The sequence below is a fragment of the Camelus bactrianus genome, chromosome 7 (genome assembly GCF_048773025.1).
Source record: "Camelus bactrianus isolate YW-2024 breed Bactrian camel chromosome 7, ASM4877302v1, whole genome shotgun sequence".
In the NCBI taxonomy this organism is placed as follows: Eukaryota; Metazoa; Chordata; class Mammalia; order Artiodactyla; family Camelidae; genus Camelus; species Camelus bactrianus.
Window position 1 is genome coordinate 4,169,062 of NC_133545.1, and position 27,962 is coordinate 4,197,023.

Consider the following 27,962-nt stretch of genomic DNA (forward strand, 5'->3'; position numbering starts at 1 on the left):
CCGACACGGCTCCGCCCGCACTCCCCGGGCTGCTGCCCCGCCGCCCGACCGCCGAGGGGCCGGCGGCCGACAGGGGCCCGCACGGTTCCCTGCCGGCGGCGCGCACGGGATCCCTCCGCCGTCCCGGGTCCTTCCGCGACAAGTAGTGCGCGGCCAACCGGTTTCCGCAAACGCGAGACCGCGGGCCGAGGCCGCTGCCCCTAGCGGGCAGGCGGGCGGCGGGAGTACAGCTGGGGTGTGGGCAGTTCTCAACTCCGAAGGGCCGCTCGGGTGGGCCGTATTTTTAACTGCGAAGCCGCAGCAGCCCTGGCTGTCAGGGAGAGACCGTGCAGGCGAGTGCCTGGGAGCAGCGGGCGGCCGTGGGGCCGGGGAGGCAGGTGTCCCGGTTGTCCGCTCCGCCCCGCCCCCACCGCCCCCACCGCCCCCACCGCCCCCACCGCCCCCACTGCTCCCACCGCTGGCAGGAAGAGGAAGCAGCCAGGCCAGGCCCCGCGGGCCACCCGCCGGGCCTCGCGGGGCGGGGGCGCCCTGCCTCGGGGAGGCGCGTGACCTAGTTCGTCCCAAAGTGGATTTGACAGGTTGTCAGCCCGGCTCCCCGCCCCCACCGCCTTCCGGGTCCCTTTCCCCCGGCCCTGGGCCGGACGGCCGCCCGCGCTCCTCGGCTCAGCCTCCCATTGGCCCTCTCACCGCCTGGCGTCCCGCCTCCATAACTGATTCGGGTTCCCATTGGTCTCGAGCGGCTCGGTGCCTCGCCCCTGCCTCTGCTCCCCTCCCATTGGCTCTAGAGTCGTCTGGCGCCCCGCCCCGTGCCGACTCGTCCTCCTATTGGCCTCGCGCCCGCCGCCCTGCCCCGTTCCGTCCCGGTTCGCGCCCCCATTGGCCTCGGGCCCACCGCCCCGCCCCTCCACGGCCCCTCTCGGAGAGTCGATCCCCTGCTGGCCCCTCGGCTCGCGGTTCCTGCGGGCGTCTTCGGTCGCCGGCCTCCCACCACCCCTCCGAGTCCTGCTCCTGTCCCTCGTCTCTTCTCCACTCTCAGTATTTACTCTCCCCACCCCCCTGCTCCCGTCGCTCCGGGAGCCGAGCCTCGAGCACGGCTGCACCCCGCGCCCCTGTCCCCCCTACCCCTGGGGTCCGCGGCCAGCGCTGCCCACAGGCTCCCCTCCTGCCCCTTTCCTCCTCTTTGCGTCACTTCGCGTTTTCCTTTATTCTCTGAAATCAGTGCCTTCTTCAGGTTTCCTCCCGGTGTCCAATCCGTAAGGTCTTCATCGCTCTCCCTTTCTCCACTCCCCTCCTCCATTCTCCTCCCTTCCTTCGCTGCCCTCACACCCGGTCTCCCTGAACTTGGCGTTACGGGGAGAGGCAGGGATAAACACGATAAATATCAACGTTAAGATCGTTATTGCTTTGGGTTTTTGAAACGGAAAATGAACTGGATCCAGATTGTTTTTAAAGGACCATGTGAGGCTGTGGTGACAACTTGATTAGCCCAGCAGCATAATCAGTTTTTCCTGGGGGAGCTACTCGTATGTCGATTGCTTATGCAGTATTGTTAGCCTAACAGTTTTAGTTTGTGGCATTTAAAGAAAATCGTGTTAGTTTCATAAATGACTGTTTTTGACTGAAAGGATGAATTGACTGATAAAGCTGAGGATTGTAGCTAATCTAATGAGGAGAAACCCTTGATTATTCAAATAAAGAAACTCAGATAGCTTTCCCGAGATTATTAAAGTGGGCGAGCTCAAACTTAAACCCAGCTGAGACTCCAGAGCTGAGGAGATTGACGTCCACCTCATTAATGTCTGGAGAAGAAAGGCAGACTGATGTTTTCAGCTACATTCCCACCTAATACAGGGGGTCTTTACAAGCTTCTGCAATGGCCTCCAACGTTCTGCTTTAAAGGATCCCGGCTGCCTCTTGGGCCACTGGTCACTGCTCCCCAGGCACAGTGACCACCAAGTGCTTCTTGCCACAGGGCCTTTCCATTTGCTGTCTGGATCAGCTGTTCTTCAGACTTCTCAAGTGGCTTAGCTCATGTCACCCCAGGAGGCACTTCTGACCCTTTATCTAAAGTAGGACCCCTCCAGCCTGGTCAGTTACTGTCTGTCATTTCCCCCTGTTATTGTCTTCAGAGCATGAACACAGTCTGAAATCATCTTGTTTATTTGCTTGTTAACGGTCTGTTCCCCTTCACCTCCTCTCCACCATTACTAGCTCCTGGACTCAGGGGCCTTTCCTGTGTTTTTTCAGAGCTGTGGAGTGCAAGGTAGACACTCAATAAATCCTTGATAAATAAATATGGATGGGATGTTAGCAGTGATCAAAAGAAGTAACCAAACTCCTTCACATCTGATTCTGCTGGAATTGTACAGACACACCTATAGGTAAGCGAGCGGGGAAAATTGCTGTTCTCTTGGTAAATGCTCTTGTGTTTCTTTGATTTGGGTGCTTTATTTCTGGTTGCTTTTTGAGAAGGACAGTGACAGGTAAGGCCTGTTGTCCCAAGGCTACCCTTTTGTCCACCTCTTCTCTAGCTGTTCACAGCCCGTTGTCACTGCCTTGCCCTCGCCCTGACCCCAGGTGGGCAGATACTTGGCTGGCAGTGCCTTCCTCCTCCGGGGCAGTCTTGGAGGCGCTGTGCTTGGCAGAGGGTCAGGGTGGGGGAGGGGAGGAGTCCTGGTTCAGTGTTACCATCACACTCTGCTGAGGCTCATGGGTTCTGCCTTAGGCAAGAAAGCAGGATGGAAAGAACCCCCTTTTAGTTCCCCCTCCCTCCCCCTCAAACAGACTTCTGGGCTTCTGTTCAGCAGCTAGACATGTCTGCATCTCTGCACAGGGGCCCAGAGATTCTCTACCTGCTGAGGCCATGAGACCCCTGGGTCAGTTGCTGGAAAGCTGAAATCTAGTCCTAACTGCCCCAAACAGGCAGTGGGTCCAGCAAAGTCTAGTAAACTCCCTGGTTTTCAGTGATCTCATCTGTCTACCTCTGTTGTTTGCTCAGAGTTTCAGGGATCTAGACATCTTGTAGATTTTAGCTGCTAGAAACTACCAGTCCAAGCAGGAATCCTGTGGCTTCTCCTCGGGGCCCAGAGGGGCTGCTGGTGCAATGAAGCCGATGCTTCCTAGTTTATGTTCAGCACTTCCTGTCCTGTGCTCTAAGCCAGAATCTTTCAGTTTGCCCTGCTTGGATCACTTGGGCCCCAGGTCCAGCCCTTTCTCCAGGACTGGCCAGGAGAAAGAAAAGCATTGATCAGGTTAAACCAACGAGAGCATATCCTTAGAGCAAGGGGGGGGGGGTCAGATCCTGATAAGTGTGTGTGGAAGTGAAATCTAAATACTCTTAGATAGGGAAGGGGTGGATGCTAAGTAGGTATTCATCAGTGCCCCTGCAAGTCTCCGGGGAAAGCAAATAGGGACAGCTAGTGTTAGCATCGCAGTTGTCAGCAAAGACAGTGTGGTGTGGGGGATTAGCCTGGCAACCAAGGGTGTTCATCTCAGATTCCCTAATCTGCCACTAGCTTTGTGATTTCAGACAAAATACGGAAATCGTACCCTTTTAGAAGTGAAAGAGGACTTAAAGGTCATAGGGTTGAAGCTTTCATTTGGCAGACTTGGAAACTGACACCCCAGAGTTTAGTCTGGGTCTCAGTTTCTTGCTCTGTAAAGTGGGGTTGGTAATAACTAGTCTTTGTCTACACTCATGGTTATTATGTGGATCAAACGAGGTACTGTTTCTACCAAGGGCTTTGGAAAATAGCAAAAATGCTGTTCTTATTTAAGGCATTTTATTTTTACTATTAATGTAGTAATGATGCCTTTTTAAGAGGAGAAGGGGCAAGTTTATTCAAAGGATGTGCTTTCTTGGCTCTTAGAAATGAATAATAACACTTGAAAAAAGAGGAAATTGTGTGTGTGTGTGTTCCTGGGGTGAAGCGGGGAAGGTATAAGGCTTCAGTTCAGGCGTGGCACTGCTCTACCCTTAGGGAGTGGTGCAGGGAGTGGCTTTTAGGGTGGGAGCCTGGGTGTGGTAGTTGGTTATAAATTGAAGTTATCTCTCCTTGAATGACTTTTGAGAAAAGGTGGGTCACTCACTTGGGAGGACAAATCTAGTGCAAGGAGGAGGCATCCTGTTTCAGGGTGATCTTGTAACCCTACCTCACCATCTGGGTTAGGTCTTCTTCAAAACAGATGCCAAGACAGGATTGTCATGCAAGAGGTTTGTTTATAGGAGGAAATCTATGAAGGAAGAAAGGAGAGAGTTGGAGGAGGCGGGGAGATCTGGCCCCTGGGGAAAAGGGAGGCCAGCGGGCAGAGTACGGAGGCAGTTCTCTGACTGCAGTGCGGCTTTGAGATGTCTTTGGCCAGGCTGGCTAGAGTGCTGGAGCCCAAGTTCCCTTCTGAGGAGTGTAGTGGTGGATTTTAAGGACGGTGGCTGAGACAGTCAATTACTCTCCCTGCAGCAGATCTGAGTGCAGTATTTACACAGTCCCACACCATCCTGTGAGATTTCCAGATGGCTTCATTCATTCATTCACTCATTCAATATGCTGACCATCTACCATGTGCCATGTGTTGGTAGCGATGGAAGCATGTGACCCTGGTCTTTCCCGGCTGACTTCCATTCTACTTCTTAATATTTCTAAGTGGCAGATTTGCCTGATGGAGATTCCTTGCCTGTTGGCCAAGTTAAATTCTGATATCTGGATCTTTCTTAACACTGGGGTGGCACTTCCTAAATGTGCAAATTGCTATAATAAATCCAACTATACCCCACACTTACTTGAAATATAAATAGCTGCATTTACTTCTAGAACTCTCTGCTGTTTAAAAAAAAATTTTTTTTTTAATGTTAAAACATGTATCTTGAAGGGAAGGAGGGTATAGGCCAGTGGTAGAGTGTATGCCTAGCATGCACGAGGTCCTGGGTTCAAGCCCCAGTACCTCCATTAAATAAATACATCAATAAACCTAATTACCTCCGCACCCAAAAAAGATTAAAAAAAAATTAGAACTCTCCACTGTTGATTATGCAGAATGAGAGGAAATTTTCAACTCTCAGTACTTCTAGGAACTTATTATTTGGAGAAGTCCAAAATAAGAGTTTATGAGGGTACAGTAGACAAAAGAAGAGGGAAAACTTTATGAAAGTAAAAAGCTGAAGAGATCAGTAGAGAGTGAATAAAAAATGAAAGAAGAGAAATTTAATTTATGAAAAGGCAATCCTGGGCAGAAAACAGGGGATGATCTTTTTGAAACTGCCAGGAAAAATAGACTTAACCAAGATGGAGAAGAATAAGGCAGAGCTGGCCTTTCAAGAAGCCATAGATGAAATAAAAGGCAAAGAAGATTAATTACTCATGGTAATGAGAGCCCGTAGAAATTGATGGAGGAGTAGAAACCCTGGGCAAAGAAATAAAAGGGTGAGAAATACACGATTAGGGTATGAAATAAACCAGTGGGGGGAAAAACACAAAAAAATAAAATGTGGGAAGGAGGAGAAAAGCAATTATACCTCAGGAATTTGTAATATAATAGAAAGTGAAGTAAAATGTTAAAGGAATAGTTTCTCTGAATAAATATTTATAACATTACTACTTTTATATTTGAAATCATTAGTGACAGCCTCAGTCTCTCCTCCATAGAGCCTACCATAGCACAGGGCAAAATAAAAATTTACACAGAAATAGGAAAGCTTACCTTCCAACTGTGGTATTAGCACATCCGTCTCTATGGACTGGACCTGTGTGGTGTGATGCTGAACAGCTGAATAAAGATTTTAAATTCCAGTGAAGAACGCATACAACTCAATAGCAAAAAAACTCCAAACAATCCAACGTTAAAGTGGCAGAGGATCTAAACAGACATTTTTTCAAAGGCATACAAAGACCAACAGGTACGTGAAAAGGCGCTCAGCATCACTAATCATGAGAGAAAGGTAAATCAAAACCAAGTGAGCTATCAGCTCACACCTGCCAGAATGGCTATTATCAAAAAGACAACAATAAATGTTGGTGAGGATGTGGAGGAAAGGAAACCTTGTGCACTGTTGGTGGAATTGGTGAAACCACTATGGAAAACAGTATGGAGTTTCCTCAAAAAATTAAAAATGGGGTGGGGGGAGGGTATAGCTGAAGCAGTAGAGTGCACGCTTAGTGTGCACGAGGTCCTGGGTTCAATCCCCTGTACCTCCTCCAAATATAAATAAATAAACCCAGTTACCGCCCCCTCATTAAAAAAAAAGAAAAAAATTTAAAAAAAAATTTAAAATAGAACTACCATATGATCCAGGCATTCTACTTCCAGTTTTATCAGAATACTAAAATCAGTATCTCAAAAACATGTCTGCACCTCCAGGTTCATTGCAGCATTATTTACAGTAGCCAAGACATGGAAGCAGACTTCAATGGGTGTCCTTCAGTGGGTGAATGGATAAGGAAAAGTTAGTATATATACACAGTGGAATATTATTCAGCCATAAAATAGAAGGAAATCCTGCCATTTGCAACAACGTGGATGGATCTTGATGGCAGTGTGCTGAGTGAAATAAGACAAAAACAAATACTATGTGATCCACTTATGTATGGAACGACAGCACCAACAATAAAACAGAAACAAACTCAAGCATCCAGAGAACAGATCAGTGGTTACCAGAGGTGGAGACGTTGGGGGCATTTGTGGAGGGTGGGCCAAATCAGTTAAGGGGGTCAAAAGGTACAAGTTTCCTGTTACACCTAAGTCCTGGGATGTAGTGTATAGCATGGTGACTCTGCTAACAATACCGTATTGTACATTTGAAGTTCACTAGGAGAGTAGATCTTAAAAGTTTTCATCACAAGAAAAAAAATTGTAACTATATGTGATGATACATGTTAACTAAACTTACTGTGAACATTTCACAATATATACGTGTATCAAATTATGTTGTACACCTAAAACTAATACAATGTTCTATGTCCATTATACCTCAGTTTAAAAAAAAAGACAATTTCAGTAACATCTGGGTATATTTTGATGTGTTTTTTACTTAGTTTCGGGGGAATTAAGGCAGGTGTAGATTTTTCTCCAATTAAAAATCTGATGTAGGAAACACCACAAGTAGTTTTGGACATGATTTTTCACGTGAAACAATACTGCAATGGATTATGACACCTTTTGTAAACAAATTACACTAGTAACATTGAAATAGAAGGAGGTTTTCGATCAAAGTGAATGTAGGCATGAAATGTGAGGCATGTGGCCTTGGGCATCTACCCAGGGAAGACCGAGACCGGCTGGTGGATGTCATCTCTTCTGGGGCCAGGTCGGGAGTGGCGATACTCCCAGGAGGGTAAACTCAGGTAAGCCGTCACAGTGGGGGCTCTGCTGTGCTAGGTTCTGGAGTCAGTGGGCAAGGAGGCAGAATACACAGGGGTTAAAATGCTTTTGAAAATTAATAATGACTTTGATATGAAAATGCTTCTGTTGTGCATTCAGTGACGTTCAGAGAGGCTTATCTTCCCTAAGCTCACTGAGATCCACCTTTCCTTTCTGATACATTCAGTGACTTAACTGAGACTTACAGAGAGCCATGATTTTGTTTTTCACCTGTCTAATGAATAAAATTGCATCCCAAATACATGCTGCATTATAAAAATATTACCACTGTTTCTCTAACCAGCATCTCTCTCACTGAGCCCTGTGGTAGGTAACCAGTGGCCGGCTCCATTAGTGGTATGTGCAGGACAGTGTCTGAATTCCTCATTCAGTCTTTACATTTGTAGAAAGTTTGAATTTTCAAGCCCTGAACTCAGAGTGTTGGAACTATGTGTTTCTATAATTAAATGATCTTAGTATTATTTCTTTTTCCAGCTCCCTTTCTGTTTGATGGTAGGATATTTAATTTAGTTAATTCCAGGTAAATTTAATCCCTTCGTGTTTCTCTCTTGATCAGTCCAGACTTCAACAAAGTCAATTCTTTAAGAAAATTTTTTTAATTTAATTTTTTTTGGAGGGAGGTAATTAGGTTTTTATTTATTTACATATATCAAGGTACTGGGGATTGAACCCAGGACCTTGTGCAGGCTAAGCATGCACCCTAAGACTGAGCTATCCCCTCCCCGCATAGAAGTCAATTCTTGATCTCCTGGGGGCACAGGGAGCCCTGCCTGCTCTCTCAGGTGAGGTCCCTTCTTCCCTGCCTCTCCCCCACGGTCATTTCTGCTCGACTCTGTTGGCACAGGAGCTCAGGGGCTCCAGGTTTCTGACTGGAAGTAGAGAATCTCCTCTGTGTTCAGACCCCTGAACTTTCCTGGGGATTCTGCTGCCTTTTCCCTCATCTCACTCCTGAGCCCCGCAGGGAGGTGCTCAGAGCCCCTCTCAGATCCCACCAGCATCTCTTTCCCCAGTTAGGGAGGGGATCTTTAGCATAGTGGTGGGGGTGAGTGGGTTGATATTTTGGGAGAAGAGCTGGCTACTTTTGGAATCACAGAGATTCTGAGCTCTCTGTGTCTAGGGCAGGTTTTAGCGGTTTAGCATTTTAGCACTTGGGGGACAATTTTCCCTGGGGGGGTTACCTTAACAAGGTAACAGAGCACAAGGGGAAATTTTCAATAACTCAGTGGGAAGTAGTCCATCCGTAAATCCTGAACATCACACCCCTCGCATTGTGGTGAAGCATCATTAAGAGTTGGTCACTATTCCAGAAAGGATCAGGGAGAAATGAGGGGTGGAAGGTGGGGGGGTGCTACAAACTTGTGGATTTACGTCAGTCCTGCGGACAAGGTATGAGCAGGTCTTCTTAAAACTAGTTTTGTTCCCTCACAAAAAAAATTGTTGGGTCCCCGAGCCACAATATTCTCTTTTCCTCCCATTGAGAAGTCCCAGTTTGGGAGTTTTCTGCTTTTTCTCTTAAATCTTAGCTTTCTCTACCCCTTGGCCTCTGCACTAAAGGGCCCTCGGACTTCTAGGCCTAGAAAGCTTCTGTTGTCAGGGGATCGCTTCAGAAAGGCCTCTTGGGAAGAGGGCCATGGAGACAGAGGACTGGAACAAGCTACTGGCAGCTTTTTCCTTTCTCTGTCTTTTCCCAGTTCGGAAGCAATGACTTTTTTTTCCCTTCAGGACTCCAGAATTTGTATAGGTCCCAATCCTGTGTCTGTGCTCACAGGTGCCCAAATGGACGGGAAGGGTCTCCTGACTCAGCCCCAGCCTCCCCCACCCAAGTCAGGCTCCTTCTTCTTCACTCCCCAGGACTCACCAGTTCTTGTGTTCCTTCCCTGTTTTCTCCCGATCTTGTTTCTGTGCTCTTGGCGTTTGGAGACATACATTCCTCGTAATCACAGGGCTTATACATCACAGCAGAGGAATTTGATTGGGGCAATAAAATAATGAATAAGAGAATAGGCTTTCCTCTTTTTTCACTATGTAACTTTAACCAATTAATTTGAAGCTCACTTGGGTCTCCTGCCACCGAGAGGTAACAAGCTTCTTTCTCATAAGTTTTTTAATGATTAAATAAAATTTATATAAAGTGCTTTTGAACTGCTTTAAAAAGTTAACTATAGGGGAAAAAAAAAACAAGAGTTACCTATCAGTGGTGAGGAGGGTCCAGCTCAGTGGTAGAGTGCATGCCTAGCATGCACTAGGTCCTGGGTTCAGTACTGCCATTAAAAAGTAAGTGAACCTAATTACCTTCCCCCCTAAAAAAAAAAAAAAATCAGAAAGTTAACCATCTAGCATCATCACTCTGACTGTGGAATTTGAAGCTCTCCGAGAACAATACGGACACCTGAGGGCAGGAGAGAAATATGGAAGCACTTAGTTATAGTCACTAAAATACAACGATGAAGACAAAACAGGGAAAGACACATCAAGGATGGTTTCTATATCTGAAATTAGTAACAATGAGTATACTTCTGTACAATTTCTTTTTTGTTGTTTTTGGAGGAGGTAATTAGGTTTATTTATTTAATAGGGGTACTGGGGACTGGAGCCAGGACCTCATGCAGGCTAAGCACACTGAGCTACACCCTCCCCCATACATTTTCCTCTGCCATACTTTGTTCATTAACAGCTTGTAGGATTTCACTTCTGAGTTTCAAAAGAATCTTTGCAAACTTGTTTTGCTCTGTTGCAGCTAGTCTGGCTGGTATAAGACAGTCGTTTCTTGAGTCTGGATCTCTCTCCAATGCTTCAGGCTTTTTTGTTTTGATTCTTAGAGACTGCAGCTTCCCATCACCTCAATTCTGCTTCTATATTCTGCTCTTTTCCCAGAGGCAGAGTAACGTGGATGATTATGTGGAAAAGGCTTAGGGTAACACGCTTGTCCCAGCTCTGGTCAAACTCCCTCTTTAAAATCCGCTGATAATCACAGCCTGGCCAGGACGCCCTGGTGCTAGGTGCTCCCAGTGCTCCTCCCCTACACAAGAACCGCAGTGCTGTTCTAAGGTGTGTGTTCTTATCTTTTGTTATCCATGCCAGGGATGCTTTAAAAAAATTATTTCTGCCTACCAGCCCATGTTCCTCCTTTTTATATATTTATTTTGTCTTAAAATAATATTTCCCTTCTTTTTGCAAATAATCACAGCAGGAATAAGCGGCCACTCCTTCAAGCTGGAACGGATGCTCTCAGATTGTTAAAGAGACATCTAGACAGAAATTCACATATGTTAGAATTCACACAGGAACCCTCAAAGAGTTGGGAAGAGATACCTGCACATTTCTTACATCCCTAAAATCCAGGTACTCAATTTAAAAATCTTTAATAGAACTGAATCCAGCTCTTCCTGGAGGAAAGGAACAGAATCTGATGGAGAGAAACAGGAAATGGAAAAAAAGGGCAAAAATCTGAAAGGAAGTAAAATCAATGAAAAAAATAAGTGAAAATTTTAAGGTCCCTTATGTTGCTTTTATCTAAAGAAACTGACCCAAAGAGCAGCAAACATGGAACAGAAGGCAAAGGTTCATTTTTGAGGTAGTGGTGCCCTCCTGGGCAGTCCCATTTTATTGAGGATGTGCCACTTATTGGCCCCAAGGACTTTTTTTCCCAATGGGAGATGCTTGTTCCTTTGCCTTCTTAGGATCAGGATTCAAGCCCTGCTGATGCGTGGGACTTTTCTTGGCTACTACAATTTCATCGACAGTCAGGAGCTGTAGTACCACATCAGCCACGGTTCGAAGTCCTTGGGCCTTGGCTATTAGGATGTCCCACACCTCTTCCTGGGCCACATTTATTATCCCTTCGACTCCGACTCCTGTTAGGAAGTTCCCAGCTTGGTGAGCTCCGTTCATTTCTGCCATCACCTCTGAGACGCCTAAACCTGCATTCTCTGCCAAGGTTTCGGGGAGAGACTGCAGGGCCTGGGCAAATGCCAGGAAGGTGGGACCACTGGGCCCTCCCAATTTGGTTCCTCTCTCTCTGAGCATTTTTGCCAGAGCCATCTCCGTGGCCCCAGCTCCCGGAAGCAGTCTGGGGTCCTGACACAACTGGAAGTAAGCATCAATGCCATGGTAGGCAGCCTGCTCAGCACCCCGCAGCCCCTCAGTGGTGGCCCCCCTGAGGACCAAGGTGAGGGCAGGGGTGCCTGGACATTCCCACTCAAACACCACAGCCAAACCTTGTACCAGCTCCTGCCCGTACACCCTCTGACACTTCCCTGGCTCCAGGGGAGGAAGCAGATAAGGCATCAGAGGTGTGCCCAAAACGGCACTCAGGTAAACCATCTCCCGCCGGGAGTTCACCTGGATCACCATGATGCCGTACTTGTCAGCGTGTGTTAGGGTCTTCTCATCAATTTCCCCCCAAACCACCACCACATTAATATACGCAGCTGCCAGCTGGGCCACTTGCTTTTCTAGCAATTGCTCTTTCCCTTTCCTGAATTTGGTCAGGTCAGCAGGATTAGTTAGACGAGCAGTTGCAGGTGCATTTGGACTGGCGGGGCCAAAGGCGCAAGCCAAGAGAGCCACCCGGGCGCCCTTCAGCACCATGGTCACCTGGCCGCAGGGCTTGCCGGGCAGGGCCAGGCCGGGGAGCAGGCACGAGTCCTCCAGCCTACCCCCGGGCAGCGCGCACACCCCCACGCGCTCGGGCTGGAAGCCGCCGTCCAGCTCCCTGGTCGCCCAGCACGCATGCGCCACCATCTTGCTCAGGTAGTCGGTCTGCAGCAGCGCGTGCGTGTTCATCACCGAGTAGAGGGCCCAGAGCGGGTCCTCCAGCGGCCCCAGGGACCGGATGGCCAGGGAAGGCAGCAGGGCCAGCGTCTCGGCGGCCGCCGCGGCGTAGGCCTCCCGGAGCTGGGCGCGTGGCAGGCCGGCCAGCAGCAGGCGCTCCGCCTGCGCCAGCAAGGCCTGGGCCAGGAGCACCACAAAGGCCGCGCCGTCGCCGCTCTGCTCCGCCTGGGCCTGGGCCGCCTCCCGCAGGAGCCGGGCGGTGGGGTGCTCCAGCTCCAGCGCGCGGAGGATGGCCGTGGCGTACCCCGTGAACACAGTTTCTCCTTTGGCGGTGACGAGGAGCTTCTGCCGGCCGTGAGGGCCGTAGCAGGGCCGCAGGACCCTGGCCAACGTGTGCGCCGCGGCCACGCTGCTCAGCAGGTCCTTCGCCGCCGCCGCCGCCGCCGGAGTCCCAAGCCGCTCCGGCAGCGCCTGGGCCGAAGAGGCTCTGCTGTCCATCGCCGGCGGAGAGCGGGGCCCACACGGCCGCAGACGCGCTAGGAACAGCAGCGAGGCGTCCCGGACACCGATCTTTGAAGCCACTCAAGGGGTCTGTGGAAAAAGGAGCCAAATGCCCATCAGCGGGGTATCTGGAGAAGCAGGCGCTCCGGGGCCTCGTTGCCAGGAGCCTCGTTGCCCTCGCCGAGAGCTTGGCCCTAAGACCACCCCCCAAACTGATCTGGAAAGGAACGGGGGCCCTTGGGGTCTCTGAGGCTTGGTAGCTGAAACAGATCTTATCTTAATTAAGTCACAGAGTGGCTCATGGAACCAGGGCAGGAAATGAGGTCACAGAAGGATGGACCACGAGTTGGGAGGCCCTGGGGCAGGCGGAAGTCAGGCCCGGTTGTCCAGCAGAGGAGGGAACACACGTACTGAAGTGCAGGGGAAGCACCAGAGTTTCATTTAAACTTTAAAAACAAGGGGAAATCAGGTGAAAACACCCACCTACTTCATATTCCTGGCGAAGCTGTGGCTCCTGTATTGTTTGCGTGGTTGGTTTTCGGGTTTTTTGAGAGGGAAACTGCTTTGTTTACTTCCTTGTGCCCTGTAATCCCAGCCACATTTGGTTACCTGTCTTCCTCGGTTTCGGGCTCTTTGCCCACTTTATCCGCTTGCGCTGTTCATCAGGTTCCTTAATGTATCTGCTGGTCTGTTTGTCTTTCAGGCTGCAGGTGTGTGAGGCTGCACAGCGTGTGACAACTCTTCCCAATGACAATGACCTCATGGAGCTGGCAAAGGCAGGTCAAGACAAGGGAGGGACAGAGGCTGACAGCCTGCAGACAATAGACAGGGACACAGAGGCGTGTAAGTGTCCAGGAAGCAGCAAACCAGCCGGAGTACTGCTGGGCCCAAGCGCCCTTCCCCTCAGCCCTTCCTTCCACCCTTCCTCCTTCCATCTCCACCCTCCCTTTCTCCCTTTGCTCCCTCCTTTCCTCATATGGCACCTACTGGAGTAAGATTGCTTTTTTTTTTTTTTCTTTCATTTAACAAATATCTATGAGCACCTGGCATGTTAAGTGTACTGAGGACACAAAGATGCAGGAACATGAGACCAGTGAAGGACAGAGATTGGTATCCAATGAGTACCATTTCCTTAGGTGTTAGGCAGGGCCCCAGCTGGAAGTGATGAGTATATCTATTAAGATTGAGGGAATGACAGAGCAAAACGATTCATTTTCATTTGGGAAAACCCTTTTTCACTTCGTTTAATGGTGGATGCCCCTAAGGGGAAAAGGGGGGGGGGGGAGGAACTCTGAAACTAATTATACCAGTCAGGAATCATGACAGCTTGGTGAGTATTGTTTTAATATTTCCACAAAAAAGAAAAAAAAATTTCCACAGACAAGATGATGGTGAGAAGGAAAAGGAAAATATCACAATGAAAGTTAAATATAATTAAAGCTAAAAAGGAGGTAGTTTTGGAGGAGAAAAAACAACTAGATTGAATTTGTAAAAATGATTATTCATTATACACTTAAAAGGAAAAATACAAAGAAAGTGAATGTCATTTGGAAGCCCGGAGATAGTCATTGTTTAGATTCTGATGAACATTATTACTTTACACATTCATGCATTCGTAAACTGTTGTGGATTTACACAATTTTACATAAGTGGGTTTTATGATACATATTCTATGTGCTTTTCTATCATAATTTCCCCCTCAACATTATCTTAGCTGAGAAATGTTCCTAAGGAGATATCATGTTGTCTAAAGACTGTGGACAACTCTTTTGACCTCTTTTGATTTTAGAGACTCCATTAGAAACCGGTGTGATCTTCTCTGCCCAGGCTTCTGAAAGCCAGTAACGGAGAGTTTCTTTATAGAAATGTAAAATGTGACGACCAATGCTAAATGTGGCAAAGTGTGAATATATACACTGTCTATAAAGATACAGTTTCTTTTTTAAACAAATACTCCTGTAAGGGCTCATCTTTGCTCTTTTTCTCAAATGTAACATACATTTTCCCATTTATTTCACTTATTCTAGAACTGTTCATTGAGCTGCAGCTGAGTGATATGGGATAGAAAGAGAACATGGCAGACAGCTTCTCCCCTGGGCTTAGGGTGGGCTACAGACAGCTCATTGTGCAATTCATGACAGGCTACGCGAGCTGGGATGGGGAAAGCACCAGGGTTGTAGAAGCATCTGAGGGACACAAAACCTTCATCCTGGGGAAAACGGTGGTCAGGGGGAGGTGAAGTCTAAAGTGAGAGCTGAAGAGGGGAAAATGTTGGAACTGGCCAAGTAAAAAGGGATGGGGGGTTGGGAGAGACTGCTAAGGTTTGTAGCCCAGCAAAAATAGTCCTGAAGGCTGGGGCTCATGGCATGGAGGAAAGGAAGGGGAGGGAGGGAGAGGAACACTTTGGCTGGAGGGTGGCAAGGACTATGCAGGATCTGGTGATCCACACCAAGAAATTTCGACTTCAGCCTGAAGGGTATTGAATGGGACTGGTAGTTCCATTTCCATTGTAAAAGTACATTTTCTGTTGTGAAATCCTCACCTGTTTGACTACAGGCACAGGGGAAGGTGAGGATGTAATCATTGTCTTGGACCCTAAAAGGCAGACAGTTCATAAAATGCCCCAAACAATAAATTTTAGACTGAAATTTTTGGATGCACCTCTACACAGATTAAACTAACCAAGGAACTACTAAATCTCTGTTTTACTTTTTACCACGTGGACGTTTTCATTGTTAAGTTCACTTTGATTTTATTTATTCTTCAGATCAATTGATTAGATATAAAATAAATTAAACTCTTTTTTGTTTTTTGTGGGTTTTTTTTTTTTTTTTTTTTTTGTGCCAAGAAAAGTTTGCATGCAGTTAGCTCATTATATAAACTTTTCTAACAACCTCCATTTTGACCTGCTAAGAAGGGTGGGCATCAATCTAGGTGGTTTGGTACTTATATTGGGTTGAATATTGCCCCCCAACATTGACATCCTTACGGGAACCGCAGAATGTGACCTTATTTGGAAAGAGGATTGTTATGGGTGTAATTAAGATGAGGTCATACTGGAGTAGGGAAGACCATTAATCCAACATGACTGGTGTTCTCACAAGAAGAGAACACACACAGAGACACACATATACACAGGGAACACCATGTGAGGACACAGAGACACAGGGAAGATGGCCAAGTGACAATGGAGGCAGATCAGAGGGATGCACCTAGGAGCCAAGGATTGCCAAGGATTGTAGGCAACCACCCGAAGCTGAGAGAGGCCTGGGACAGATCCTCCATCAGAGCCCACCCCGAGGAAGCAGCCCTGCCCACACTTTGGCTTTGGACTTCTAGCCTCCAGAACTATGAGGGAATATTTCTGTTGTTTTAAGCTGCCTAATTGATGGTAGCTTTTTGCCACAGTTGTAGGATAATACAGTGGTCTTGTATATTGATAAAGGAAGGCACCTAAGAAAGTGTGTGCGTGTGTGTGAGAGAGAGAGAGACAGACAGACAGACAGCAGACAGGGCTGTCTGCTGACTTCTCCCATCCCTGCCCTCCCCCCCCAAATCCCCAAATGCCTTTCTTTTAATACTATGGTCTAGTACACAGCAGATGTAAATATTTAATCTTTCTATTTGTACTTTTTCCTGTGTTTATTTTTCAGTTGCCTGCTTGCCCTTTCTGTGTTTATCTTGTTAAGTAGTGCCAGGCTTAAAGTATAGACCCCTAGAGGGCAAGATTCATATCTATATAAAGTGTGCTGCAGATCAGCTACTTTTGCTTCATATTTTTGAAGGTGATCATTCTGTTTATTTCCTTCTCAGTTTCTTCCTTTAATTTTTCTATCATACAGGTATGTAGTATACATTACTGAAATAACTTACATAAAGCAATATGATTTTTAAAGCTAAAAATGCACTATAGACTAAATGTGAACTAATTTTAAGTGACTGAAATTCTCTTAAAAACATTTTTTCCTACTGCAAAAATAAAGGACCAAAATGATAGCCTGTGACTGCAACTTTTAATCTTGCAAATTTAATAGTAAAAATATGGACACAAAATGTATAAGATCTAGAATTTAAGTTTTCAGTGGTCTTTACACAGCTGTAAAACTTTGGTTCCTTAAAAACCCTGAAGAATTTAAGACTTCATGGGGAAACAAAAAGAGAAGGACAACATTTAGCTGTGAACCTGTGGGAAAGCCTTATAAATATTTTTACATTCACTAAAACAAAGTGATAAAGACTGCCAAAGAAAGACTGCATCAGTGACATATGATAGGCCTTTCTTTAGTAAGAATGGGTGCTGTACCATGGACTTTTATTCAGTCACTTGTATGCTAGACTCTGAGAATCCCTTTTGCTTACAGTTTCATGAGATGTTGCTTTTTCTTTTTTTGCAGATAATATCCCTCATTCCCTTACCCACATTTTAAACTTTTAATATATATTATGACTATACTAAATATGCTCTGAAAGATTGATATATTATAGAAAAATGTAATATAGAAGTGAAAGTCCCTTGTAATCCAACCCTACAGAGATGATTGCTGTTAATACTTGGGTGCATATCTACTACATTTTAAAAATACTTGTTTGACATGTGTACTTATTAGAAAGTAGTTGTTCTAATTTTTTGAATTTTGGTCCTACTAAATGCTCATGTCTTTCTGATTTTATAATTTCGAGGAATCTCAGCTACCTGACTACTGGATTTTTGCCATCGTGGTCTCGGAGCTGTGTAATTTGGGTGATGGAGATGGAAAAGCCTTTGGAAGACCTTTATTTATGGTGAATAAGTATTCCTTGAATACTTGCTCTGCATCCTGGGTTATATTTTGTTTGCTCTGCCCACAGTAACTTCATGCTGAGGAGCCTCCTGTCAGTCTTTTCAAACAGCTGCCAACTACTTGTCTGCTCACAGCAGCCAACGGACCTTCATCATCTTTTATCATTCCAGAAGCACCACGGCACAAAGCTCAGTTTCTGCCCTTCCACTTATTCTACCTATTTTTCTGTTCTCAGTCCCTAGTTGTTTCCTTTTAAAACTTGTCTTCATCAGGAGTGACTTGAATTTTGCACATGCTGATCCTTAAATTCTGTTTAAGGTGCTGACAAGTATACTGAAGTAAATTGTACAGATGTGGAATCTTGTGCATATGAAACACACAGTTGGAAATGACTACTCTAATTTCAGTATCCAACACAGATAAATATTTGGGTCAATAATCCAATTTTTTTCAATAATCCAATTTTTGAAAGTCTACATTATTTAGTGTAATGTGCAAGAAAAAGTGAAAAAGAAAGGATGAGTAATAAAGTTTAAATGTACCACTTCATAAATTTATTAGCCATGTATAGGTTGTATTTCTGTGTACAATAGTTAGACATTTTTATAATTTGCATTAACCAAGCCAGATTCTCCCCAATCTCAAAGTTTAAGTTTAGTAAACTTGAAAAAGCCAGCAGGAATTAAGCCCTGAAGGAATTCAAATGACTGTCTTATTGTAGTCCTGATTTCAGCCATTTCAGAGCACTATGCTTTTAGTCAGAATGGGCTCTAGAAATCAAACTGTATATTCGCCCAAATAAGATACAGGATTCGAAATTTTTATTCTGGCTACTGGGAGGAAGGGCAGGCAAACATCATAGCAGGAGAAAGCAGAATGTTATTTTTACCTTATACTGAAACCGGGCTGTGAAGACTGAAAGAATCAGAAAGTCCTAGGATGCTCGGCCTAGAGTATATGTCTATAAAATGAGTTTAACTCAATCCTTTTGCAACTGGTTGAGAGGTCTTAGTATTTTCTCCCAATTCAAAGCTGTAATTTTTTCACTCCCATAGTGAATGGAAAGGAAAGCAAAGAGCACATTGTCTAAGTGTCCATCAGTGTTAGAATAAGAAATCCACAATTCCACGTTTGGAACTCTCCTTCCTGATAAAGTGCATATTTCAGATTTCTGATTCTAGCCCATTTTTTTTTAAAAACCGGTTTTACGTATTGTAGGAGGTGGCTTACAAGTACTTCGATTTTTGTCTCCACCGCAATACACAACGTTAAAACCAAGTTGTTGGGTTTTTATTGGTTTATTATGTCTTTCAGCATTTTTTTCTTCAAAATGTCATCGTTCTTTTTGTCTTGACAGTTAAAAAAACCCTTTCTGGATCATTTAAAAAATTACGTTGTAATAACGAAACTATCACTGGAATTGGATGAGAACGAAGTTGCACTCCATTTCTTTTTCTCCGCAGACGCGCATTAAAACGAAAGAAGGCTGAACGTGCGCCCGGCCAAGTCCCTCCGGGCCGGGTCTGCGCGCCCGCGAGGGGTGTGCGCGGGGGGAACCCGGCCGGGCGCGCGCGGGGGCGGGACGCGCTCCACACCCGCCCGCTCGTCCGGGGGGACCCAGCGCCTGCGGAGCGCGGACGCGGCCCTCCTCTTCCTCGCTCTCCCTCCGCGGAGTCCCCGGACCCCGATCCCGGACTCCCTGACCGCAGCTTGGCGCTCTCCCGAGCAGGAGCCCAAGCCCGAGCCGGAGCCGGAGTCGCGGCGCAGCCCGGCCGCCGCGTCAGAGAAGGAGGGAGCAGGGGCGGGGGAGGGGCGGTGAGGTCAGCGGCGGCGGCGCGTCCGCGGACGGCGCATGCGCGGAGCAAGCCCCGTGAGTGGCAGCGGCGGCGCGCGGGGGGCGGTGGGGCCGGCGGAGTGGGGGAGGGGGCGGGGGCGTCGCGGCGGCCGTGTGTGGGAGAGACGGCGGCGAGTTTGAGAGGTCTGTGGTGCGGGGCGCCCGGGGGAGACCCGGCGCCGCCCTCGCGCGACGACCACGGTCGTGTGTGTGTGTCGGTGTGCGCTACACGCACACCCGCAAAACTTCCTCCTCCTCTGCCCGGGAGGCCGGGTGCGGGCGCTGAGGGGCCGGCGCTCGCGCAGCCCGGAACCCACAACAACAACTGGAGCAGCTGTCAAAACTTCGCCGCCGCCGCCCCGCCTGACGCGGCCCGCGCGGGGGAGGGGCAGCCGCCAGGGGCGCGACCCCGGCCCGCCCGCCGGCCCCGCGGGCCCGCCGCTCCCCGCGCCGCGGCCCCTTTCTCCTCCCCGCCGCGGGCGGCCTGGGGGAGGGGCGCGGGCGGAGATCCCTGGCCCAGCGCCCCTAGCGCCCCTCAGTAGCCCCGCCCCGCCTCGCCCGGCACCGCCCGCCCCGCGCCCGCGCCCGCGCCCGCACCCACACCCGCACCGCCAGGCGCCCACCCGCCCCGCCCGCACCTCCCCGCCCAGGCCCGGCCCGGCCCCTCCCTCGCGCCCGCCCGCCCCGCCCGCCGCCCCCCGCCCGGCCCCTGCGCGCCGAGGTGCGCGCGCCCGCGCGTATGTGTGTGAGTGCGTGTCTTGCTCGCTCCATGTTGCCGCCTCTCCCGGTACCTGCTGCTGCTCCCGGGGCTGCGGGAAATGCGAGAGGCTGAGCCGGGGAGGAGGAACCCGAGCAGCAGCGGCGGCGGCGGCGGCCGCGGCGGCGGCGGCGGCGGCGGGAGGAGCCCCCCAGGAGGAGGACCGGGATCCATGTGTCTTTCCTGGTGACTAGGATGTCGTCGGAGGAGGACAAGAGCGCGGAGCAGCCGCAGCCGCCGCCACCACCCCCCGAGGAGCCCGGAGCCCCGGCCCCGAGCCCCGCAGCCGCAGACAAAAGACCTCGGGGCCGGCCTCGCAAAGATGGCGCTTCCCCTTTCCAGAGAGCCAGAAAGAAGTAAGTTGAGTGTGAGGGAGCCAGGCCGGGAGCCAGCCTCGGCGCCGGCCCGGAGCTGTCACCGGCGCGCCCGGCCCCGCCGCCCCCGCGCGCCCCCGGCCGCCCCCGCGGGGTGGGGGTGGGGCCCGCTCCAGCCGCGCGGCTCCTGCTCCGGGCGCTCGCCCGCCCCGCGCCCCGCGCCCCGCTCCCCACTCCCCTGCCCGCCCGGCGCCCGGCCTCCCGCGGCCGCCCCGCACCTCACTCCGCCCAGTCGGGCGCCGACGGCTCGCGCTGCCGCCACACTTTACTTTTTAGTTCGGCCCTTGCGCCGTGTTTTCCTGGGGCTTCTCTTTTTGGAGAAATTTCTCGTAGATCCGTCTTGGCCTCGCCAGGCCGTGTAAGGAACAGCCCCGAAGCACATCTGGGGAGCCTTGGGACGGATTTCTTGTCAGCTCCAGGGCCGTCGGTTCCGGGACGCTAGCCGAGCTGTCAAAACGCCTCTGCCAGGTGGTCTCCCGGCCCCGGCAGGCGGGTGAGGAGGAAGCGGGCAGAACTAGGGCTTTTTTCTTTGTCAGACAGCCGCTCCTTTAACTTTTCTGGTTCCCAAACCTGGGCTTTCGTCTCTTAATGATATATTAGGAAGTCCTTTGACTTCTTCCTCCCCCTCCCCCAACCCCAGCCCCGCACCGCCCAGCGCCGAGGAGCTGCTCCCGGTGATCGCCCAGCTCCCGGGGACGGCGTGCAGCAAGTTTTGGAAACGGAGCCAGTATTCCCACAGCAGGCCGAAGGCGAAGAGCACATTTGTTCAGAGAGAATGCAGATGTAAATGTGGCTGAACTTACATCGAAGTCGTCTCTCTGGGCTGTTACCCGGTCGGGAGTGTGCTTTTGAGCAGAGATCGGACTGTATGCCTCCGGTTATTCGATTAGCAGAAATGTCTTTTTGCAAAAGGGCCAGGCAACAACTTTGCCAGTAAATGAAGAAGCCCGTTTTAGTGCCAGCAAGTCACTCAGCGCTTGTGGCTCTTGAGGGTGCTGGGGACGAGCTCAGATCTGTGAACGTCTTGTGCGGAGTTGTAGAATGGCGTGGATTGCTTACTCATTTCATTATGATGGGCTCATTGAACTGTCGGTCGTGGAAGGGGGCACCGCGCCGCGGAGGAAATTAGCACATTTATGGATAGTCTGCCTTTTTTTTTTTTTAAATGTTGAAGTGCATCCATTTAGTAATAGCATTGTTACGTTTGGTGATACATAGTAAAAATAGTGGTGGTAACTCAGGCAGAGCGGAACAGGGTGTGGGAAACCCATGAAGCCCTTGACTGTATGTACTCTTGTTTGCTTTGCTCTCCTTTTACTATGAAAATGATTCAGGGCCTTCAACTTGCCTCCATATTTTATTGCCAGCTCTTACCCAGCTATGACAAATCGTGAGGGAAACTAGTACAGGATGCATATATTATTACATTAGCTGCTTTGTGATACCAAGTTAGGGTTTATTATTGCCACTTGCGTTGTAACGTCTGGTATAAAATGCCATTGTTATTCCTGTATTAACTGAAATCTGGCGAAGGAAGGTGCAGTTTTAAGTAACTTTAAACTTCTTTGCCACTTTTTTTGTATTCTTCAGCAACACTTATCAAGCCATAGTAGGGTTTTTACTTGATTGCTTCCTGTTTTCACTCTTTTCTTGTTCTTATTTTTCCTGAACATTAATTTGGAATTATTACAAGTTTTAGATTTGCTTTCAAATTCTTAGTCTAGAAAGCTTAGACTTATCTATGTTGTTACATGCCTCACACTTACACTTACATATGTGTGTGCACATTCCCCCTGAGATTAAAACGAGCTCATTTGTATTCGTGCAGCTCCTGGGTACACCAGAAGAAAGATTGGTTTATTATTTTAATTTTTATCTCTTACCAATGAAGGAAAAAAAAAAAACCCTTTGAGAAGTTAAAACATTTTTACAGAATGACACTAATCTAGCAATATAAAAACATCAACAATTTGGAAAATGTTTAGGGCAATTCTAAGTCTTAAAAGTGTTTTCTCTTTTAGATTTGAAAACTGGTACAGCATTCCTTATAGGATATTAAGTCTAGAGGTAACTTTGATGGTTCTAAACTTTTTAATGAATTCTTTAAAATTAGGTGTGTCTTTCTAAGGGAATGGAGTCTCTGGGGTAGAAACATGTAAATGGAAACTAACGTGTGAAATGGAAAGCAAAGAGAAGGGGGTTCAATTGTGTGTCTACACTGTATTTAGATACACGCAGAGAAGACCCTGTAGTTAGCTGGGTAGCCCAGACCCTGAAAGTGAAACTGATGTGTAACAGATGTAAATTAGGCTTGTAAACGTTAAGATTATGTGGAATTGCAAATAGTTACCTAAAAAATGAAAATTAATATTTTTGTGGAATGCAGAGGAGATAAAGGTGTTTGTTGTCAGTGTTATTTGAATGGTCAGTAAGTGGGTGGTTTTACGCTAGGGAAGATGCCTGTTTTTTAAAATAGGTTTGTGTATTTGTTTTGGGGTTAAAAAAAGGTAACCACGCACTAATAGTTTTACTTTGAGTTTAAATTTTTGAATTTTTAATAATTAAGTAAATCAGTTAAGCATTTTCTTGTATTATAATGTTAGCTAATTTTTATGTTTTATCACATTTGAAGAGTATATAGTTACTGGTTTTACATTAACTATTATAACTTTAAAATTCTGTGTGCTGCCTAAAGTCAGGAGTTTTGCGCTGAAGCTATTAATCTTAGAGTTTGAAAAGTAGGTATATAAATAGAGAAATGTCACGTGAAACAGTAAAATTTATATTTGTCTGAAAGTCCTTTTTGACAGTGAGGACTGTCTATTTGCTTATTTGGAGTAGCTTATCACCTTAACAGACGTACAGGGCCTCCCGTCGGTGAGGAAGCTCCTGCTGCAGAGGAGGCGTGTGTAGAAGTTGCAGTTATTCTTCTACTAGTGTTAAGGAAACTCTTCTTGAAGCTTTTATTTTATTTTTTTTACCCATAGACTATATATTCACATTACTAAGTTGGGAAGTCAAGGAATTACATTTTACTGTATTTCTTACCAAGTCAACAGGTGTGATGTTAAGGATGGGGTAGTTGTGAGGGTGGCATGGAAGCAGCAGGTGGTGGGGACAGGATTTCTGAGACAGTATCCTTGACTCTTTTGGAATAAACTCTTCATAGCCTGAACCACTTTCTTTGCAAAGGGAGAAAATCACCTTGAGCATCATTGTTGTAGAAAACTTGAGCATTGATGCCAGGCAGGGATCAGCAGAAAGTGGCTGTGCTGCAGGTGACTGTTGCTGTTCTATATTTGTAAAGCCCCTCCCCCACCAAAATTTCCCATTTCCAGAACTGTGAAATAAGTGATACAAAAAATCTATATTGAATTATAGTATCTGCAGTTTCATAGAGCAACAGTTCATAGTTGAGAAATATCACTATCATTGTACTTTTTGAGATGATGGAAATTTGTAATTTTTATGGTAGTTATTCTTTTTCTTATTTTTCAAGAAATTAGATAAGTGGAAATTTTCAGTAATTACTAGTCTCTGGGACTTAACAGGCACTGAAATATTCTAATTTATTTGAAAAACTGATCCCAGAATGGCAGCCTCTCTTACTTGTTAGGTGGTTGTTCTTTAACCTGACCTCATTGTAGTTTGCTGTTGCTCTGTTGGTCTTATTTATGGAAGAATCTCTGGTCTTTGAAAAGATGATGTTTTTAGTCTAACATAATTTTATATTTGGTGTAATATGGTCATTAATATGTAGACTTCATAAACATGGATTTTCATATAAATTTAAAAGTATCATGACAGTTTATTTTCCCATTTTGAAAGTAGTGATTTAGTACGTTTTACTATTAGTTAATTCTACCATGCCAGATTAATAGTCAGTTCTCAGGGTGAAGAGACACACTGCCCTTCTCCTCCCCTCCTCTCCCACCGTTTTGCAGAACTGCATGTTACTCCCCAGGCCGCAATCAGATTTCCTCTGGGCAGATAGCGATTGTCTAACCTTGTGTCCTTAAGCCGCTTATGGTTATGACTGAGGGGCTTCCCTGAAACTTCATTGACTTTCCAAAATGAAAATGGTCAATTTTCAGTCTTAGAGAACTTTAGGTGCTCTCTCTGCTCTCACCTGGTGGGAGGTGTGAGGTACCTTGATAGGATTTGATATATTTCTTAGTCTTTGAGACATTTGGACTGAACATAATTTTTAGCTGATAGAGAGTAAACTTTCTAGTTTGTGTGTGTGTTTCCCTCCCTCCCTCTCTTTTTAAAAAAAATTGTTTCAGCCCTTTTTAATTTCAACAAGCTGATTAATCCCTTCCTCTTCTATTTTGAAGTTTTCTTTATCATGCTTATGCTACAGTGGCTATTTTCAGAACTTCTTGGTGGTATTAAGTTGCAAAAGTTGTGAACTGAAATAGGGATGGTCTTGTCTCTTGTCTCGGTGATAACCTGCATATAAATGTATGCTTGTGGTTACTGTGAAAATTCAGTAGAGGGATTAATCTTGAATTTGTAATTGGAAGTGTCAGTCTATTTGTAGAATTTGAAGGACTTAACACAAGTTAAAGAGAAGCAGGAATGACACAGCTCCTTTTGCATTTTCTCTAGAAAAAGCCTCAGGTAAAAGACAGGAAAATTGTTTGATTTTGCATCTGCTATTAATTTTGTGATAGCAATAACTATGTATGATGCACAAATGCTGAAGTTGTTTTAAGTCTGAGAAATCCTTTTCTGTAACTTTTTCATTTGGCACACGTTATTCAAAGAGCATGTAAGTGCTATATATGTGCTGGGATAGATAGTCAACTGTGGAAGAAGGCTCACTGTGGCCAAGAAGGGTCCACAAAAATTTGGAGGAAGCAGTACATGAATTAGACCTTGAAGGATCAATAGGATTTAGCCAAATTGAGTGAGAAGAAAGCGAGAGGGTGCCGGGTAGCAGAGTGAATACAATGATTGAGGGGAGTGTAAAGCTGGTTTCCTGGTGGGGTGTGACTGGAAGAGGGCTTGCTTACTGTTGGGGTGGGGCCGACCTGTGATGGTCCTTGAATGCCAGGCTGTTGAGTTTATAGTCCAGGCATTATGAACTGTTTACAGAGACTAAGTAGGTAATTTAAATGAGGTGCATGCTTCGTGTAAGCTTCTGAATGATATCTGACACTTAAGACCTTGAGTTGGGGGAGAAAATGGTGAGTAGAAGCAGCCTGGAGAGTCCTAGGAGTCTTTATGCCTTGCTTGGGTGACACTGGTAAGACAGTTCTGGCTGATGGTTGCCATGTGAGTCTATGAGCTGTTGTTTCTAGGTACTATGGTTTTTCAACAAAGTCTGGAAACCTGCGTTTTTATGTGAAATCTCTTGGTTGTTAAACATTTTCAATTAATTAAGATCTAAAACACTATTTGGAACTATATCTTGTGGGCTAGGTTTCATTTATGGACTGCCAGTGGACTGCAGGTCTTCAACCTCTGCTTTATGCCTAGATTGTTTTATTTTTTAAAGTTTTAAAAGTAGGTATTTGCAGTCTTCCTGAGAAAAAGAATGTTATTACATTATTTTGTAATCTGTGTACATTTTATATGGTTGGATGTAGGTACTCGAATACTTAATGATTTGACAATGGCTATTTTAGGAAAATCATCCTGGTAATAATATGAAGAGGGAAGTTACCTGGAGGCAGAGATAATGGGATATTGCATAGTCCTGGTGTGAGGTGATCTAGGCAGAGGGTAAACTGTTGGTAGTGTGGATGGAAAGGAAGAGAGATTTCAGTCAATGCAGGGGAGGAATTTTGAGTTTCTGGCGTAGATATCTACAAGACTTGGGAGTCTTTGGGGATGTGCGATTAGAATTTAGGAGCTGGATTAGGATAGGTAATTAAAAATCTGACTTAATCTGAAATCACTGTAAATGTGGAGAATATGTGGAAAATAGGAAGAAAAGGATCAAGATGCTTATTTACCCTCAGGAGATGGGGGGAAAAGGCACCAAGACAGCCCATGAAGATGAGAAAGGAAATCAGACTATATTCCCAGTACAAACAGGCCAGTGTATATACATGCAGTGATGCTCGTGGCAGTAGAGAAAGGTAGAAAACTAGTAGAGAAAAATTGGCAAGAACAAAATATCCACCAGTGGACAACCATGTAGTTTTTATCAGGACAGAGAGGTAGGTCTGTGGGTACCAAAGTGGGAGGATGTCTGTGATACATTTGTTGACCTGAGGAAAAATTTTCCAAGAATTGGCAAAACAGTAAGTTTAGTACTAACTCTATTTTGTAAAAAACACACAGACCCAAACTGTGTATATATTTTGTGCATATAAAATGATTTAAAAGGATACAAAATAAATAATACATCTACTTTCATGTATACATCTGTGCAATTTTTAAAAAGCCAGTAAGTTTAAAAACCATAATCTTGTTTTACAAATGAGAAAAACTAAGGTCTGGGAACATAACTGATTCTGGAGCCAAGATTACCTAAATTCAGATCTGAGTTCTGCTACTTAATGACTGTTTGACCTTTGTAAGTGACTTCACTTTTTCTGCCTTGGTTGCCTTGTCTGCAGATTGGCATAATAGCACCTCCCATTTAGGATTGTTGTGAATTTGTGTATGTATAGAATTTAGAACATGCCTGGCACAAACTAAGTGCTATTCAGACGCAGGATTGTAAGACTTCGCTGTTACCGTTACTGCTGTTACTATCATCATCCAGTGTGTGCCTGACGTCATAGGACTTGTTATTGGCAGACATGTGTCATGAGGTGCCAGACTCACTCTAAAAAATGCCATGGCATAAAATCTTGTAGTAATGGTATGCGGATTGGGGATGGGGGACAATAAAGATTTCATTCTGTACTGCTGTCCCTAATAAATAGAAAAAGATGAAAAAGCCAGGTCAGCAGAAATCTCTATAGAATGTTTCTTATCATGAAAAACAACCAAAGCAATTCCCTAGAAGCTGTGTATGTAGTAATGTTATACAAAATCGTTTAAAAAGTGTTTTATTACCCAAACTTGAGAATGCTGTCATAGTGATCTTTTTATATTACAGCGCTGCTGACCATGATTTTATCAGTAGGCCTCCCTAAATGAGACGGATCATTTGGTGGTTTTAAAAGTATTTCTTAGTCTTTTCATCCTGGATCACTTTTACTCTTTACGCCTCGGTGTAATACATTTATATTAGAAACAGCATAGTCGCCGATCTTAGTGACATTTGTGTCACTTTGTTCTTAATGTGGAGCCTAGCAAAAAAAATTCCCCGATTTTCTAATCTTTGGGATCCTAATGACATGTACCATGTGTTTGGAGTAAGCACCTAGTTGCATATGGAATAACAATGTGAAGTGTATTAAAGAATAACCATATTCTTTAACTTAAAGCTCTCACCAATGAACTGTTCCACCAGGGTTGAAGCATTTGGTTGATATGGCCGAGTTTTTCTCGTATTAGATTTATGTACTTAGAGTTACAGAGTATTAAAACTAGATGAGCATTCCAAGAACATTTAGTCTGACCTCTTATTTTACAGACACTTGAGCCCCGGCGTGATTATAGCATGC

General features: G+C 46.3%; 2 protein-coding genes and 1 long non-coding RNA gene across 23 annotated transcripts in view; 2 read left to right on the top strand and 1 right to left on the bottom strand.

The window, feature by feature from the left end:
- The first annotated feature begins 434 nt into the window (after window positions 1-434).
- LOC141578099 (uncharacterized) lies at window positions 435-18,668 on the top strand. Of its 4 annotated transcripts, none has more exons than XR_012507993.1 (3): window positions 454-1,035; window positions 2,248-2,381; window positions 13,349-14,596. It is a non-coding gene; the product is annotated as an uncharacterized LOC141578099 (long non-coding RNA). The 4 variants fall into 4 exon arrangements; XR_012507992.1 differs by having other exon boundaries at window positions 457-1,523; XR_012507994.1 differs by adding an exon at window positions 17,494-18,668 and having other exon boundaries at window positions 469-2,381; window positions 13,349-13,488.
- CCT8L2 (chaperonin containing TCP1 subunit 8 like 2) lies at window positions 2,391-21,025 on the bottom strand. 3 transcript variants are annotated; one of them, XM_074366720.1, is made up of 3 exons: window positions 20,610-21,025; window positions 13,255-13,457; window positions 2,391-12,735 (listed from the first exon to the last, which is right to left on the bottom strand). In XM_074366720.1, exon 3 carries the CDS (start codon window positions 12,640-12,642, stop codon window positions 10,993-10,995), a length of 1,650 nt encoding a protein of 549 aa, XP_074222821.1. In that variant the 5' UTR covers window positions 12,643-12,735; window positions 13,255-13,457; window positions 20,610-21,025; the 3' UTR covers window positions 2,391-10,992. The 3 variants fall into 3 exon arrangements, with proteins under 3 accessions (XP_074222821.1, XP_074222820.1, XP_074222819.1); XM_074366719.1 differs by lacking the exon at window positions 20,610-21,025 and adding an exon at window positions 20,052-20,185 and having other exon boundaries at window positions 8,706-12,735; window positions 13,129-13,457; XM_074366718.1 differs by lacking the exon at window positions 20,610-21,025 and adding an exon at window positions 20,052-20,185 and having other exon boundaries at window positions 10,119-12,735.
- The window catches only part of KMT2C (lysine methyltransferase 2C), a 237,423-nt gene continuing 228,628 nt past the window's right edge, over window positions 19,168-27,962 (top strand). For 11 of the 16 annotated variants that reach the window (XM_074366705.1, XM_074366704.1, XM_074366709.1 and 8 more), the window contains exon 1: window positions 19,945-20,373. In XM_074366705.1, coding sequence (XP_074222806.1) covers window positions 20,213-20,373 — 161 coding nt within the window. In that variant the 5' untranslated portion in view covers window positions 19,945-20,212. Of the gene's footprint in view, window positions 19,297-19,316; window positions 19,405-19,940; window positions 20,374-27,962 lie in introns of those variants that run through there. The other 5 variants (XM_074366708.1, XM_074366710.1, XM_074366700.1 and 2 more) reach the window with 4 other exon arrangements.